Source organism: Patagioenas fasciata, chromosome Z, assembly GCF_037038585.1.
Source record: "Patagioenas fasciata isolate bPatFas1 chromosome Z, bPatFas1.hap1, whole genome shotgun sequence".
Lineage (NCBI taxonomy): Eukaryota > Metazoa > Chordata > Aves > Columbiformes > Columbidae > Patagioenas > Patagioenas fasciata.
In genome coordinates, this window is record NC_092560.1 from 41,088,464 (window position 1) to 41,104,971 (window position 16,508).

At 38.9% G+C, this 16,508-nt stretch overlaps 1 protein-coding gene across 9 annotated transcripts in view; it reads left to right on the forward strand.

The window, feature by feature from the left end:
• Positions 1-16,508, forward strand: part of PIGG (phosphatidylinositol glycan anchor biosynthesis class G (EMM blood group)) — a 97,653-nt gene that overhangs the window by 16,338 nt on the left and 64,807 nt on the right. For 4 of the 9 annotated variants that reach the window (XR_010653155.2, XM_065860586.2, XM_065860587.2 and 1 more), the window contains 2 exons: positions 5,859-6,076; positions 8,057-8,338. Coding sequence is in view for 6 of the 9 variants with exons in the window: in XM_065860586.2 (XP_065716658.1) it covers positions 5,859-6,076; positions 8,057-8,338 (500 nt within the window). In the remaining 3 variants the exon portion in view is untranslated. Of the gene's footprint in view, positions 1-1,573; positions 1,748-5,858; positions 6,077-8,056; positions 8,339-16,508 lie in introns of those variants that run through there. The other 5 variants (XR_011736589.1, XM_065860589.2, XR_011736588.1 and 2 more) reach the window with 4 other exon arrangements.

Consider the following 16,508-nt stretch of genomic DNA (forward strand, 5'->3'; position numbering starts at 1 on the left):
GTTGTTACCCACCAGTTGCCAAAATGCTTCTCCAGCAACTAAGGGTCTATGACCCTTCTCATTTTATAGTTACTATGTGTAAATGTGACATTGACCTGTGGTCCTTTATTCCTTTCTGCAGGATCTTGAAATCATTCACTTAATGTATATCAAAGAGATAAATGTGGGTTTGACTAAAAGTCATGTTTGACAACATGGAGAGAATGGGTTTGATTGGCAGTAGCGTAGAAAGAGGTAGATGAGATTTAAATACAAATGCTAAAAGGAATAAAAAGAGAGACTGGGCAAAAAGCATGAAAAGGAAGCAGAACAGGAGGAGAAGGAGGGAGAGAATTTATTTAGATTTCAAAATACAACTTGAGCTCTTTTAACTGTTCTGTTTAATAAAATAGTGCCACGTCAAATCTTAATTTGATTAAAGCTCATTTTAAGTGATCCTTTCTGAATTTCCTCAAAAGTACGAATATTTAACTCTTATTTCAAATTACTGGAGGAAGAGCTTTCTAGGGAATTCACTGTTCAAAGAACTATGGCAGGGAAATGAAAGTCTCCATGCACACTGGCAGCTATCTTGATATACAAGTGTTTGCTGCTGGCTGCATTGTAATTTCTAGCGGATACCTGCAAGCCTCCTGCATAGGAGGATTAACATGCTTTGGAGTCTGTTAGAAGTCCTGGAAGACCAGACTGGACATTCTGAGTTAGACATTGCCTTCTAAAATTTTCACTTTGAATTCAGCCTGTAATAGATGACAGTGTGTCTTGTAGTGATAAGAAACTTACAAATGGTATACACAGTTCTTTCGTAACTGTACCAGAATTGTGAATAGAAATATTTGTTTTCATTCACTTGAAATAAAATTAAAAATGTTTCTGGATTTAATAATGTACTTTTGCTGAAAAGGTTTAACAAAGAACATACTGGGTTTTTTTTTCCAAGACTGATACACTCTTGATCTACTAGGAGTAAGAATCAGCTGTAATTTTAGTCTTTGTGATATCAGACTTACTTCAGTCATTACTTTAACCCTTGTCTGAAACTGTACAGCAAATGTTTTGCCCTACTTTTAGCTGAGAAGTTAAGGACTGGAAGATGGGAAGGTAATGACAGGCTTGTTACATAAAAATTTCCAAATTGGCCTGTTTGCCCCTAAGTAGTCATTAACTGGTAAGTGAAATCACAGGGAAATATCAAAGATTATTAATGTGAAGTGATCTTGCAAGAAATGCAGATATATGTGAATGTTCACATATAGCATAATGTCCAGTGAGATACAAGTTATACTCTTGCTTTCCTTGTGTTGTCGACTGAAACGTGTCTTAAGCGCTTTCAGGAACAACACCATTTTCCACGTGTACAATGAAACACAGAAGCTGACCTAAATGTTCTATTTTAAATAAATGTTTTTGAGATTAAATTTACATGAATTGAATAGAATGCTCTTCAGGTTCATGTAGGACCCACCATAATAATTTTGGCAGAAATGGTTTTGATTTTTTTTTTTACCTGTATGAGTGCTTACATTTTTTTCTATGTGTGAACAAAATTATGCTCTTCTGTTTTCGCCTGCAGAATCTGGTTATTGTCATTGCTGAATACATTCTTTTGAGAAGAAGAAAGCCTATCAAGACTCAGCTTGTGCTGCAGCCTTTTGTGTAAATGTTTAGTCATGGGAAAGTTGATAATGAAATCTATAGTAGTTGATGGGAGAATAAAATAATACAGTGCTTTCCTGTATCCTTTGAATCAACTTGAATTATTGTCTCTCCACACCTGCCATTTGATGTGTATGAACCAGAACAGATGGTGTTCTGGATTCTGTGGAATAACCAGTGAGAAGAAAGGCATGTAGGAGAAAAGCTACTGCTGCTCTACTTGCAAAGGACTTCTAAAATGTAGAGCTTGACTGTTCACTTCTTTCTTGTGTCTTCTGTCATCTTCACTCAAGCTTTTAAAGTAAATTCAGTGAGAACAGAGTAATGCAGATGTGTTTATACAGTTGTCGAGGGTTAAGATTGCGGGTGACAATCAAACCCTGGCAGATGTATTGTTAACCTCCTCTCCCCCCCCACTTCCCCCTTCCACTAAAGCTTTGTACTCCTGGGGTTGTGTTGTACCAGGCCATAGTATTTGTACAGTCCAATAAACTCTGTTATCCCTTTCCTCCACCTGGTTGGAGGCAGGGCACCTCTAATTCCTGTTTTGCACAGTCTCTGGGTGTGAATTAGAGGTTCCTTCAAGAGCATCAGAATCTCTTCTGCTCCTTTTGTAAACTGGAGCAGCCACCTTCCTAGGAGTTTTTCCTTTTATCTCACATGCTCGTTCTTGAAGTTCTGAGGTAGGCCTTCCATGCCCGTAGAGAACCAGCAAGGCTGTCCTCAAAGTACCGGAGCTGCTCAATCACTTCATTAATTTCTTGTACACCTCTAGCTGACCAGACCATTCCTGCCAATGACTTAGCATATGCAGGTGGTGCACTTTGTACAAATCTGCGCCACATAGATGTTGTACAATTGATTCTATCTGGGTCTGTCCCCTCTTGGCTGTTTGGTCCTAGATAGATGATCTCTCGCACAGCTAATTCTCTCAGGAACTGGATACCTCTCTCCATAGTATTCCATTTCCCTAACTTGGATATACAATCTTCCTTGTAGGGAAATCTGACTTTCATAGCTGCCAGGAGTCGGGTCCAGAGAGTAGCGGCATTAGACTCTCTTGAAATTGCCCTATCAATGGTGGAATCTTTTGACAGAGATCCCAGCTGCCTGGCTTCACCACCTTCTAATTCAATTGTTTCTTCCCCATTGTCCCAGCATCGCAGCAGCCAGGTTAAAATATTCTCGCCTTCATGACAACTAAAGTCTTTTCGCAGATCTCTCAGCTCACCTGGAGAAAAAGACCGAGTGGTGGTCACTTCATCTCCACCCTGTCCTGATGATGCCTCTTGGGTTGATGTTGGCCCTGTGCCATCACCTGCTGCACGGGTAGTCTTTCTAGTGACTTTCTTACAACCAGCAACTGATGCTGATATGGGTTCACCATCATTTGATTCATTTTCAGAGTCTGAATGACTGTCACAGTGATTGCTGTGGTTACAGCAGCAACAGTGACCAGTGTGTGAAGATGGGGGGGCTGCCTTGTTAGCCTTTGAGGCTGGAGAGGTAATGTTCTCTGCAGCGACCTTGGCAGAGGAGCTCTGCGGAGGAGCTGTAGCTTCAGCCTGTGAAGCCGCTGTTGTGGGGGCAGTGGCTGCAGCAGCAGCTTTGACTGTTTTGCCTTTTCTCGAGCGGCTAGGAGTGCTTTTTGCTAAAGCTTCCGAAGACACACCGCAAATCTCAGGGCTAAAAAGAGATGCAAACCTCCTATTGAACCTCATTTCTCTTAACAGTAACACAAACTGACACACATTCAGCAAACCAGATAACACCATCACAGTTCTGTCAAAGCTCCAAGGATATTCAAAGTTCTCTAAAACATTTGCAAACTGTCCTAGCGAAAACACAAAAGTATTGTTAGTCAGTCTTTCTAAAGATTCGCTTGACCAATTAGCAAATATAGAGCCATTCTGCTCTTTAATCTCTCCTGGAGGTTTTTCAAGGTAAAGCAGAAGCGAGTAGAAATTCATTAGCGGCTGCAGTATAATGAAATAAACCAGTGCCATACCACACAGTATCATCATGACCGCTGTCCAGTTTCTTCTTGTTATATAATGAATACTTCGATTTAGAAAGAAACACCAGCACAGATATGGGATCAGCGAGCACAATGTAGAAAATAACTGATACAACTTATGCCACAACATCTTTAAGTCAATGTAATTCACTTTGCCTTAATACCACTAAATAATATCTGAAGCAAACAGACGCGTGAGTATCACAACTCTATGAGTTGGCACCGTGCCAAGAAAATTGAAAGGTACGTCAGAGCAGTAGAAAAGCCAAAAATCTCCAAATTTACCCCTTTCTCTTGCCCCACGTTGGGCGCCAATTATCTGTTGAGGGTTAAGATTGCGGGGTGACAATCAAACCCTGGCAGATGTATTGTTAACCTCCTCTCCCCCCCCCACTTCCCCCTTTTGCCCCTCCCTCTCCCCCCTTCCCACTCAGAACAGGTGACTGGGAGGGAAAGAAGGACAGAGAGAAGAGAGTTGGAAAAGTTAAAGATGTTTTACTAATGCTACTAATAAGAATAGAGAAAATAATACAAAATATACAAAACCAATCCTGTAAGTCTCAGCAACTGCAGAGCCAGCACCCAAAGTCCTGGATTAGACTCTGTAGCCAACCGGAAATGGATTCAGTCTCTCACTAGGCCTCAGTTCGCAGGGACGGCCAGCAAGGTCCTCTCCTAATGTCAGCCATGAGGAAAAAAGGGAAAAAGGGACGAGATCCTCGTGATCTCCCACTTTTATATGAACTATTCACGTGAATGGAATGTTATACACCGTTGGTTAGTCTCTCAGACATCAGTTTCTCGTTGCCCCTCTCGCGAGATGTCCATCCGTGCTTATCAATAAGTTTGCATTCCATTGCTAGGTTTAACCAAAACATGTGTTGGGTTCTCCAGGAAAATGCAGCTAACATGAAGGCTTTAGCTGACCAGCAAATTCACTAAAAGAGAAACTTGTTTTTAACAAAATCAGGACAACAGTCTAAGAGAGATGGAGTAGAAACTGTGATGTCTCTGTACCTGTGTTAAAAAGCATGATCACATCAAAACCTGAACCAACAGAATTCAAAAGTTTGTTTAAAATTACTTCCTTCAAGGGTGTGGTCTAGTGCTACTCTTGATCTCATCATCAGCTTTGAAGGCAGACCGTGGTCTTCATATGGGTTGTCAGTGTTAATCCAGGCTCCTGTTTACATGTAGATTTATCAGAAGACTTAATCAAAGTCTTAATCAAATTAAATAAAATCGAATTTCTCCAAGAAAATATTACTCAGATAAAGATAACGGATTTGTATCCTGGAGGTTGTTTTTTTTAATCCCCTGAACTCTAATTAATTCATTATTTGTTTTTGTTTTGTTTTTTGTTCATTTTTCTTCAGATTTTTTTTAGATGTAGATAAACCATCATGAAATCACCTTCTGCCACAAGAATCCTGCTTCCATAGTTTGGTGGCAGCATCACGTTTTCTCTTTTGTAATCAAGTTAGACCGTGGGCCATCTTTTTAGCAGAATTACTCAGTTTCACTGCTGAGAATCGCTTTGCACCAACTTCATAGTCCAAATGCCTGAAGCAAAATGGTGAACTTCAGCTATTAACTTTTCCGTTACTACTTCAAAATCTCACATCCTGTATGTTTGATGCTGTGTTACCAACTGACTGATAAGCTTTGAAGCAAAATCAAGGTGCCTAATATGATACGTGTGTCCTTTTGATGTTTCCTGCTGAGATCATTTATTTGATTAGTTCCCATTTGGCTTATAAAGTATGGCCAGAATAATGAATGGCTTCAGTGGAAAACATTACTTTTTTTAGGATTTAAAGCACTTGGATGAGTTTGTCATGGAAACCTTTTTAAGAATAAATTATGTGAAACATATTTGTCTTGGCATATTATCAGGTTAGGGGTTGTGTTTATTCTGAGTAACTGGCTTATTATGGGCTTGCTACAGGAAGATAAAGTAACTTTCTAGGTGTGAAAAAAGTTTCAACCTCTATAGCATTTTATTTTCTACTGTATAAGCAAATATAAAAATATGGTGTCATCTTTAGTTAATCATCCTTTGTTTATGGATTGTCTTATTTATTTACTTACTTACTTACTCACTCACTCACTTACTTACTTACTTACTTATTTATTTATTTATTTATTTATTTATTTATTTATTTATTTATTTTCCTCTCCTTAGATCCTGGATATGAACATTTTAAGATAGCAGAAAAGTCCCATGGTAATTGGATCAAACTGTATTTGGAGGGGAATAATTCAGAAATACTCTTAAATTTTGGCAAAAAGATTCTGAAGCAATATTTGGAGGCATTGAAGACTCTGAGTTCTTCACTAAGCAAACAAGTAGCACAATATGATGTGTATTCGATGCTGGTGGGGGCTGTGATCATTATGGAGGTATGAAAATACATCTTTCTTGAAAAAAATAAGTGCAGAAACAAAATTTTCTGGTTTCTGATTATTTAGTGTGTGTTCTGGTCTTTAGAATTACCAGGTATGAACTCTTAGAGTTGGCTGACTTTCTGCTTGGATAGAGTTAATATTCTTTTTGAAGTATAACTTGGCCTTTAAATATAATTCAATAAAGCTTTTTATATAAGCTGCTTATATGTGCAAGAAATATGCAGATGTGCTGCAATGTAAATTACTCACATTGTAGTTAGCCTTCTACTTTTTGAGTAGCTTTACTGCATTTAAAAAAAAAAAAAAGTCCGATACCTTTTTCTCTTTATCTATCAGTGAATGAGGCTTCTCAGGACAGCCAATACCTTGTGTGGGCAATTTTTACAATTCCAGGAATTGTTCTTTGTACCAATAGGTGTACAACCTTGCTGTAAGGTGCTGGGTTGCCACATATTGTGTGTAGGAATAAAGATAAAATACCCCATGTCTGGAATTTTAAGTAGTTCTCCACAACTGATATTTTGGGCAAATCTCAAATGCTGGAAACATTGTCCATGGTAATGCATTGAGAACCATGCTGAAGTGATACAGTGCCTGGACAATGAACTTTTATGTACAGAAGCTTGCACTGACCTTTTAGTTCACGTGAACATCAACTTTTATAAGAATAAGTGTTGTTCCCTAGGATTGAAATATCTGCTACAAGCTTAATTTAGTCCTTGTGTATGTGCAGTGCTGTACAAGATGGCATAGTTGTTTTAACAGTGGTTGTATTTCAGTGCTTGGAATGGATAACAGTACACGAGCAGCTATTTAGTGTTTGAGTCTCATTTGTCCTGGCGGGGCACTATGCCTTATCTCATATGCACTGTTCTCTGTGTCTGCAGTACTTCTGAAATGGCTCTCTGGTAGACCCCTCAGTGGAGTTTATCACTCTGACCACTTCACAGGAATTAGTTCCATAGTGCCCTTGGGAAATGAGATGATAGGTTCTGTTTCCACTTGGTAGATGGCAAATCTGGAGGTGGACAAAGCTCAGTGCAAAGATGAAGTGCTTGTATTTCTTTTTTGTTCCTTTGTTTTGTGAACCTGTGCATTCAAGCTTGGGACAGTTACTTTGGACCTGAAGCACTGGGTTGTTTTTTTTTCCCTGGAATCCACTTGTACGTACTTACTGTTTTTACAAAACAGATCTCAGTTATTTTACTCAATGGGCTTTTATCAAAAGAAACATGCAGCTACTAACCATGACAGTTTTGGTTAAGAAGAGCTTGCTCACTATCACTGTAACACCTGGTGCAAAACTGCTGGAGTTTTTTCTGTTCTCCAGTGCAGTAATCAAGAAGCTGCCTTGCTTTCCAAAGTCTTTTTGTCTTGCTTTGTATTTTCCAGCCTCACTGAATAGAGGTAGGGAGTCTCACAGATGACTGAAAACTGCACCATGCTATAAATGCCATTTACCCTGTATTTCAGATGAGGAAAATACCTCTGGGACATGTATTGGTAACAGTGCATTCACTCAAAAGAGCTAAATTTAGATATGTAGATAACTACAATTTGAACATTTTCCTATAAAGAGTGCTGGTTTTGTTTTAATTATAAGTGCTTTGTGGACTATTCTGATGTTGGGAGTTAAAGCTCTTACTTTTGCAGGGAGTGAAGATCATGCATGTGATCATTTACCACAGGTGAGGAGGCACATGGTAATTTATTAACCTCTGCTAACTTGTGTGGCCAAGCCCTTAATAAATGAAAACACAATCATTGATTCTCCGATTTATATGGTACTATCTTCATGGGGAAAAAAAAAATCCAGCATAGTTCTTCACAGATTATTTTTAGGAAATATGTATACTAGCAGAGTGATATGGATGACAACAGTATAATTTTTTTTTTGTGTGTGAATTCTCAGTTTATGATTTAAGTAAACTCCAGTTCATTAAGTATTAATTCTCTACTTTTTTTTTTTTCTAGGTTCTGCTACTGCTTTTGCTCAGCATTCCAAAAGCCCTGAGCAGCCGGGCAGAATTTGAAGTGCCCCTCTCCCCTCCACTATTCTCTCTACTGTTTTACTTGATATGTCTGGTGTTGTGTGCAGTTCACGTCATTGTATGCACATCAGCAGAAAGTTTGTGTTATTTCTGTAGTTTGTCCTGGTTAACAGCAGTTGGAGTGATTATGCTGATTTCTGTGCTCATGTGTGGTATTTTATCTACTATTGCAAGGGTCTTTGAGAATTCCAGACTTCCACTGAAGGTGAGAGTGCATGTTGATTATGGTTCAAACTGTTTTACAGTTTATGGCATACTTTCAGATTAAGTATTATAAAAGCTTTCTCTCTGTGCACACACAGAGAAATATTATATTTGTAATATAATATGAGGAATTTAAAATTGTAATTGAAATGTGATGTGTTCACTGTGGCATGATACCGATTGCCATAATTAAGATCATACATAGAAGTGCTTATTTCCACATTACTTTAAGAAATATTTTGATTAATGTAAATTATTTCGCAGTTGATTTTATGAGATCAGAAGCAGTTATGCTGTGTACAAATTTTATGCTCTTACACAGAGGTGTTTCACAGTTACAATTAAAGCAAGATGTATGTTTTGCAACAACGTGCACCAGTGATTATCTATCCTTTCCCAAGTACCGCAGACAGCAATGCTTTAAGACTAATGAGAAAATGCTTTGCCACTACCATTCCTTATATTGGTATTCTTAATGGTTTTTAAAAATAGTTTTGAAACTGTAACAGAGGGAGCAAAATTAATGTCTCTTCTACTTTTTAAATTAAACTTTTAAAGGTGTTTAAGTTTAAGAAATTGAGTTTATTACAGTCTTTGGAGTGCTCAGAAATGTTCTCAGTTGTGTGAGTACTTTACTTTCTGTAAAGTACTTAATGAGTTATATTGTAGTGAATACAAGTCAGGTAATTCCAAGAAACAGAATGTGTAACTCTTCTTTCACTCTAAAATTTGGTATGCCAAGAACTGTCAATCACATCACAAAATCACCTTCTAGCTGTTTTTTCTGATGCTTATTGGTCATATCTTTGAATGGTCTCTGAAATTCAGTAACTTTAATGCTCATAGCTCTCTGTTCAATGGTGCAACCTCTGAGCAGTACAGTCTTTTGTCAGTTTGGATTTATTTGAATCACATTTGGGGTTTTAGTACCTTTTTTGCTAGCGTGTGACAATGTGAGGTAATTACCTTGCTTTAATGATATGACATATTCCTTCAAGCTAAAAAACAAACTTTCTGATTTGGCGAAACATTTAATAATTGCTATATTTCATATAATTCAGAAAATGCACTGCTCTTCAGTGGAGATTAATACTGCTCTCTGTACAACTACATGCTGTAAGTCTTGAGCTTAATTATAAATTTAAATTCTTATAAGTAGGGCTGCTGATTTTTATTATTCAAACTATACCAGCTTATAATTTTGTTTTTGTAGTTTCTGAATTTGTGTTATTCCTTCTTGGAAATGCTGCTTTTCTGAGAGAAGCCTTGGGCTAAAAGTAATGCCCTCCCCTGAAGACAGCTTTTTTTTCTTTTCCCCCCACCTCTTTTCAACTTTCATCAGTGCAATTCATTTCAGTGTATTGAAAGTAATCAAAAAGAGTGTTGTTGATAGAACATGGTGTTTTGTTCTTATGTGGCTGATAGATATAAACATAAGATTTAGGTGTGTCTGTTGATCATATAGATAGACTAGAATAGAGGAACAAATCAGCTGGCAACATCTGCTTAAGGAAATCAGGGGAAGAAGTTTCATCTCAGGAATAGCTGCTAGCAGAACAGTCTTTGTAAGTGTACATCACAGCCTGATTTTTGTATTGAAAATTTTTATGTCAAACTAGTGTTAATGTTTTGCTGCCAAATAAGAAAGTAAAATTAATCAATGCGAATGGAGATATCTGTTCAGTGAGAAGTCTAGTTGTACAATTTCGTAACACTGCTGGTACTTAGGGCCGTGTTTGTCCTTAAATAGACTCAGTTCACTTCTGCTGTTTCTGAGTTGTTCTACTTAGGACATTTGCTAGTTTTCTGTCTTTTATTGTAAACAAGGTATAAATTATTATTAGAAAAAGTAGAAGAACATGGTCTTGAAATAATAATTAATGATCCAGTGTATTCTGTAGAAACTTAATATTTACTTGCTGTGCAGAGATAAACACAACTATGGAAGACAAGCTAATTTTTTGTCTTAACTGTTACCAGTTTATCTAATTTTAGCACAGTAAGAACCTAAAAATGATTGTCTAGACTTGCATAAAATTTAGAGACATTCTTCTTCAATAGAGTTGAGAGCATTGACAATGGAATATAGCTTTCTCTACCACGTTGCTAGTCTCAAAACAATTAAGCCTGTCTGTGACCAGAATTCTTTCTTATATGACTGGAGATAATTCCTTGTGACACTCACAACTCTAGAAGTAACTTTATATGAGCCATGAAAAATGCTTTCCTACTAGATCAAAGACTGAAATCTAGGAAGATGCTGCTATTCCGTGGTTATTACTGAATTTAGAATAGGCTGTTACTTGTTTTGCCTGAGTCCTAGGGTTTCATTCCTATCTGTTCTTCACATTTTTCATTCATGTTGGCGAGAGGCAGCTGGTGGTGTGAACGACTTCCTGCAGGTGGCTTAATATATTGCTAATACAGCTGCTCTGTTGATGACCATAGCAGCAATTAGAAAATTCCTGCTGGTATTCACAGCTTGAGCTGGGTGGAAAGGCTTTTTCTTATGAAAGGAATTAATTACTGGCTTCCTGATGGAGGCAAATAATTCCTCAGGGAACACATAAAAACAAGCACCCATATAATCCATGCTGTTCCACTTTTAAAGTTAATCTTTCTGAGGAACTTTAGAGGAGGAAGTGCCATTTCCATACCTATAATCTATTGGCCGTTTCTGATAATTCCACCTGGTCAGCTATGCCTAGGGAGCATAGACAGGGATATGTTTCTATATCTATATCAATCTTTATGTAATTCTGTCCAGTCTTTATCTATCCCTTCTATTTTAATTGTCTTCCTTCCCCACCTCTGCTGTGTCTGTACATCTGCCTTTGAGGACAAACAGAGCAAAACCAGAAAAACTGATCAGAAGTTATGTCCAGGGTACTGTATCAAGTTCCATACCTTTGTCTCCAGCACCCTGCATTCTGCATATGAGAGACTACTGCAGCTGGAGTTTTCTCCCTGGTTGATGTTGGGCCTTTAAATTCTTTTGGGGCTTTAGATTCTGTTGCTTGAAGAAGGATGTTTCAGCAGGAGCTGTCACCTTTTCCTCTTTGATATCAATTATGAAACCATCTGTAATTCTGTAAGTGGAAAAAACTCTTTTTATTCACTAGTGAAATTTGTTGTCACTGGCAATTATGCTTTTGTCATTTTAGGACACTTTTGAAAGAGCTCTGAAGCCATGCTCCTCTGATGGTTGGAGTAGAATCCTCAGTCAGGGCCTTGCCAGTTAAGAATGCTAAAAACCTTTCCTAAGCTCATGATATATGATACAATGTAGGTATTTTAAAAGTAATTAAGATAATCTATCCTGTTAATGGCTTCACAGCTTTTTTCTTCAAATTGCTTCTGTTCACATCTAAAGGTTTCTCTGAAGTGCTTCTCATTTGTAATTCTTTTTTTCCCCACTATGGCTGAATACAGAAACTGATTACCAGTTCAGGAATTTTCTGAAGACTAATGCAGTCAGTGTTAGCATCTGCTTCCTGATGGTTATTTATAGGTTATGATCACTATCTCTCTAGCAGCACCAGTGCCTTCTTTTAATGATAGTTTAGGCTTTAAATAGTTCTGCAGTGCTTTACAAATTCCAGAAAATTGCCAAAAAATTTAACTTCTTGTTCATAGTTTCACTCTAATTGCTTGGGAGCTGAACTAAGTACAGTATTCACTTGTAGTAGTTGCATTTTTTGCTATTTCTTATAGAAATCAAAACCAATACCTTTTGGAAATAGAACCCAAAAGTTGAAGCTGGTCAAATACATCTTTTAAAAACTTTCATTGTGAAGAATTAAAGTGTTTTTTATTACATAAACAAAATGTCCTTCTTTCCTTGTATTTTAAAACACCCTGGACATTTAAAAATATTTTTGTTTTTTCTTCCTCCATGTGATATTATTTACTGAATACGATGATAAACCATTTTTATGCAATTGAACCTTTTTTTTTTTTTTTTTCGTTTTTTGACTTGGGGAAAAAAAAATGATTGGATGATGCCTTTACTGGGCAACTTTCAAAAATGATCCCAAAGAGGTGAGTTTCTGCATTACTTAATTACTGATATCTGCTGGGAAGACAGCTAAGCACACACAATCCAGGAGATTTCTGCAGATCATTGATCATAACTTTTTGACACAGGTGGTGGAGGAGCCAATGAGAAGAGATATGCTGCTGGACCTTGTCCTAACAAACCAAGAAAGAGTGGTTGGAATATTGAGGGTTGGGGGCATCTCCTCCATGAGATGGTGGAGTTCAGGATCCTGCATGAAAGAAGCAGGACAATATGTAGGACTAAAACCATGGACTTCAGCAGGGTGAACTTTGGCCCCTTCAAACTCTTACTTGGAAGAATCCCATGGGATAAGACTCTAGTAGGTAGGGGGGTCCAAGAGAGCTGGTTAATATTCAGATATCATTTCCTCCAAGCTCAAATTGATGCATCCCTATGGGCAGGAAACAAAGGCAGCAGGAGGCCTGCATGGAAAAGTATGGAGCTTCTGTGAAAACTCAGGTGGAAGAAGGGTGTTTACATAATGTAGAAAAAGGGACAAGCCACTTGGAAGGAATATAAGATATTAGAGTATGCAGGGATGTGGTGAGTATGCAGGGATGTGGTGAGGAAGGCTAAGCTCCACTTGAAATTAAATCTGGCGAGGGATGTAATGGACAAAAAGAAGGGCTTCTTCAAGTAAATCAACAGCAAAAGGAAGATTAGGGAAAATGTAGGTCTGCTGCTGAATGAGGAGGGTGTCCTGGTGACGGAGGACACAGAGAACGCAGAGTTACTGAATGCCGTCTTTGCTTCTGTCTTTGCTGTTAAGACCAGCCCTCAGGAATTCCAGACCCTGGAGGTCAGAGAGAAAGTCTGGAGAAAGGAAGACTTGCCCTTGATTGAGGAGGATCAGGTGATTTAGACAAACTGAACACCTACAAATGCATGAGGCCTTATGGGTCAAGTGCTGAAAGAGCTGTCAGATATTATTGCTAAGCTGCTCTTCAGCATTTTTGAAATGTCTTGGAGAACAGGAGAGGTGCCTGAGGACTGGAAGAAAGCTAGCATCACTCCAGTCTTCAAAAAGCACGATAACAATGACCCAGGACACTACAGGACAGTCACCCTCACCTCCATCCCTGGAAAGGTGATGAAACAGCTCATTCTGGATGTCATCTCCAAGCATGTGAAGGAAAATAAGGTTATCAGGAATAGTCAACATGGATTCACCAGGGAGAAATCATGTTTGACCAACCTCATAGCCTTTCTGTGATGGCGTGACTGGCTGGGTAGATGAGGCAAGAGCAGTACCTTGACTTCAGCAAGCCTTTTGACACAGTCTCCCACAACATCCTCATAGGTAAACTCAGGAAGTTTGCGTTGGCTGACTGGACATGAGAACTCTGATGGCAGAGCTCATCAGTTCTTCAGTGTGGTTGTTGACAGCAACCGCATAAAAGAGAGCAACCCCTATATAGATGTAATGAATTGTATTGAAGACTAGTTTATTCTCATATGTTGAGGATCTCAGATTTCTTAGTCTCTGCAAGCAGGTGATACTTATGTGCTTGCTTCTTATTTAGTTACCAAAATCTTTAAGGTCAGCATGATGAAATAATTCCGAGTTTAGAGTTTCTGTGGTTTAATCGTACTATTCTTGCCTCAGCTTTGTGAATTTCATGGTCTTTGGTCTCTGCATGGACTACATCTCTGCCTTGTCCTTTTGTTCCAAATACCAGCTTATGGTATTTAATTTTCAGATTAGAGGACTAAACAAAAAGGAGTGGTCTTTGGAGCACTGAAGAAATTTCAAATGCTACTAAATTTAGATTGGGCCTGGGCAGTTTTTCGGGATGACTGTTCCTGAGCTCTTTTTTGTGTTTTTTCACACATTATTATGTGTTACCTCATGACAACTTTTTTTTTTTTTTTTGTCTTCATTTTTTATGTGAGATTACTTTGTAATATATTTCTTTTACAACACAATAAATGGAGGTGATATGAATAGGTGGTAACTCCAACTATGCCTCCTGCACTCTTTCACATATATTTTATAAAACCTTGATGTTGTAAAAGTTGTTTTTGTCAAAGGAAAATTCCAGATAGTGTGAACTGTAATAGCGTCTTGCATCAAGCATGTTTGTTGTCTTCTTCATGTTACATGGTCGTCGTTATTGAACAAAACCACATATGCTGCTGTCAGTAAATCTTAAGCATAAGTGAGATGTGCATCTAAGATCCTCAGGGATATTTATATTGTTTACATCCACTTTCTTGTTACCTGCTCTAAGGTTGATGAGTTTCTATATTATTCTAACAAATTACTTAAATGCTTTTGGAATCGTGGTACGCTATGCATCTTTGAGTGTAAGTTCTCTGTGAGACTTACCTGTGTGGATATTCAAGGTGGTTTTTAAAAGTTTGTCATAAGGTCAAATGTAGGAGGATGGTGTGGTTGAAATATTATCATGAAAGTAGGTTTAGAGATATTTGTAAGTAAAAACAGCATACAGTAGTTTTGAATTGGCTTTTAAGTTGTTGTTTATCAGGTGTTTAAAATACTGGTTTAAGAGATACTCTGTGATATTCTCTAGTAGAGGAAAAAAAAAAAAGAGAAAACAAAATGTAAAGGATGATTTTTGAAAGTGTCTTTCCCAAAATGCGTCTCAAGTATATAACCCTGTTTATTAAGGTATATTAGGAAGCCCTTTCTGGCTCTGGTGGCTTCCAGGGCTGGGACATTTGTCCCACATGTCCAGCCTGGACCCCAGTCCTCACCTCTGCCTCAGACTCTGAGAAGTTAAACAGACAGAAGTCCCCACAGTCAGTGGCCCTGTGACCTCTCACACACAGGTTCACACTCTGGGGCCTCCAGTTCCTGATACAGACCTACAGGTTCAGTGATCCATGGGCTGCATCACAAGAAGTGTGAACAGCAGGTCAAGGGACATGATTCTGCCCCTCTGCAGAATCAGTACCCACCTGGGGTACTGTGTCCAGCTCTGGAATTGTCAAGATAGGAAAGACATGAACTTGTTGGAGAGGGTCCAGAGGAGGCCACAAAAATGATCAGTGGGATGGAACACAAATGAGGAGGCTGAGAGAATTTGGGTTGTTCAACCTGGAGAGGAGAAGGCTCTGTGGGGACACCTTGTTGCAGCCTTTCAGTCCTTAAGAGGTGGCTACAATAAAGACAGGTGCAGACGTTTTAGTAGGGCCCGGTACAAGATAAGTGGTGATGGTTTTAAACCAAAGGAGAGGAGATTCAGGCTAGACGTGAGGAAGAAATTTTTTACAATGTGGGTGGTGAAAGACTGAAACAGGTTGCCTAGAGAGATGGTAGATGCCCCATTCCTGGAGACATTCAAGGCCAGGCTGGATGGGGCTCTGAGCCACCTGGTCTAGTTGAAGATGTCCCTGTGCATTGCAGGGAGGTTGGACTAGCTGACCTTTGAAGGACCCTTCCAACCCAAACTATTCTGTGATTCTATAGTAGTTTTTCCTGTTGCTGACATCCTGACCTCTCTTGCACTCTGGTCCCTCCAGCTGCTGACACCTCAGGCACACAATCCCGGTGGCCTGTTGTCCCCATTCCAGTTTCTGACATGTGGACCCTCACGTCCTGCAGTCACTGGCTCTATAAGCATGTGGGTCCAGTGACCTGTGATCCTGCTCCAGTTGCTGGCATTTACTTTTACTTATTCTGGTCTCAAGTTACTGACATGCAGCCTTGTCCCCTGTTACTTGCAGTGAGACCTTGCAGTACCCACAGATGGGACAAAAGGTGGAGTTTCACAGAAAGAGAGGTGATTTGATAAGACAGAATAGGAGCAGCAATCAGGCACAGGGTTCAGTCATAGTGCACTGACTGGTGCCTGCTTGTACGTATCTGTGGCCCCTTCATCCTTCTTTCCTTCTTTCCTTCTTTCCCCTTCCTTCTCTCACTTTGCCTCATGCCTCCAGCCTGTTGCTTGCCACCTGCTTTTCTCCACCTCTTACATTTTCCTGAAGCATTGCTTAATGAGTTTGTATAGTTCCACAGGAGCCATAAGATACCCATAATACCGTGATACTGTGATAATATTAATGTTCTCTCACTTCCCCTTATCTGTTACGAAGTCCAGGCTGCCACTCTTCAAAGATATGCCTGTGGTCTCTTGATAGCCTATCA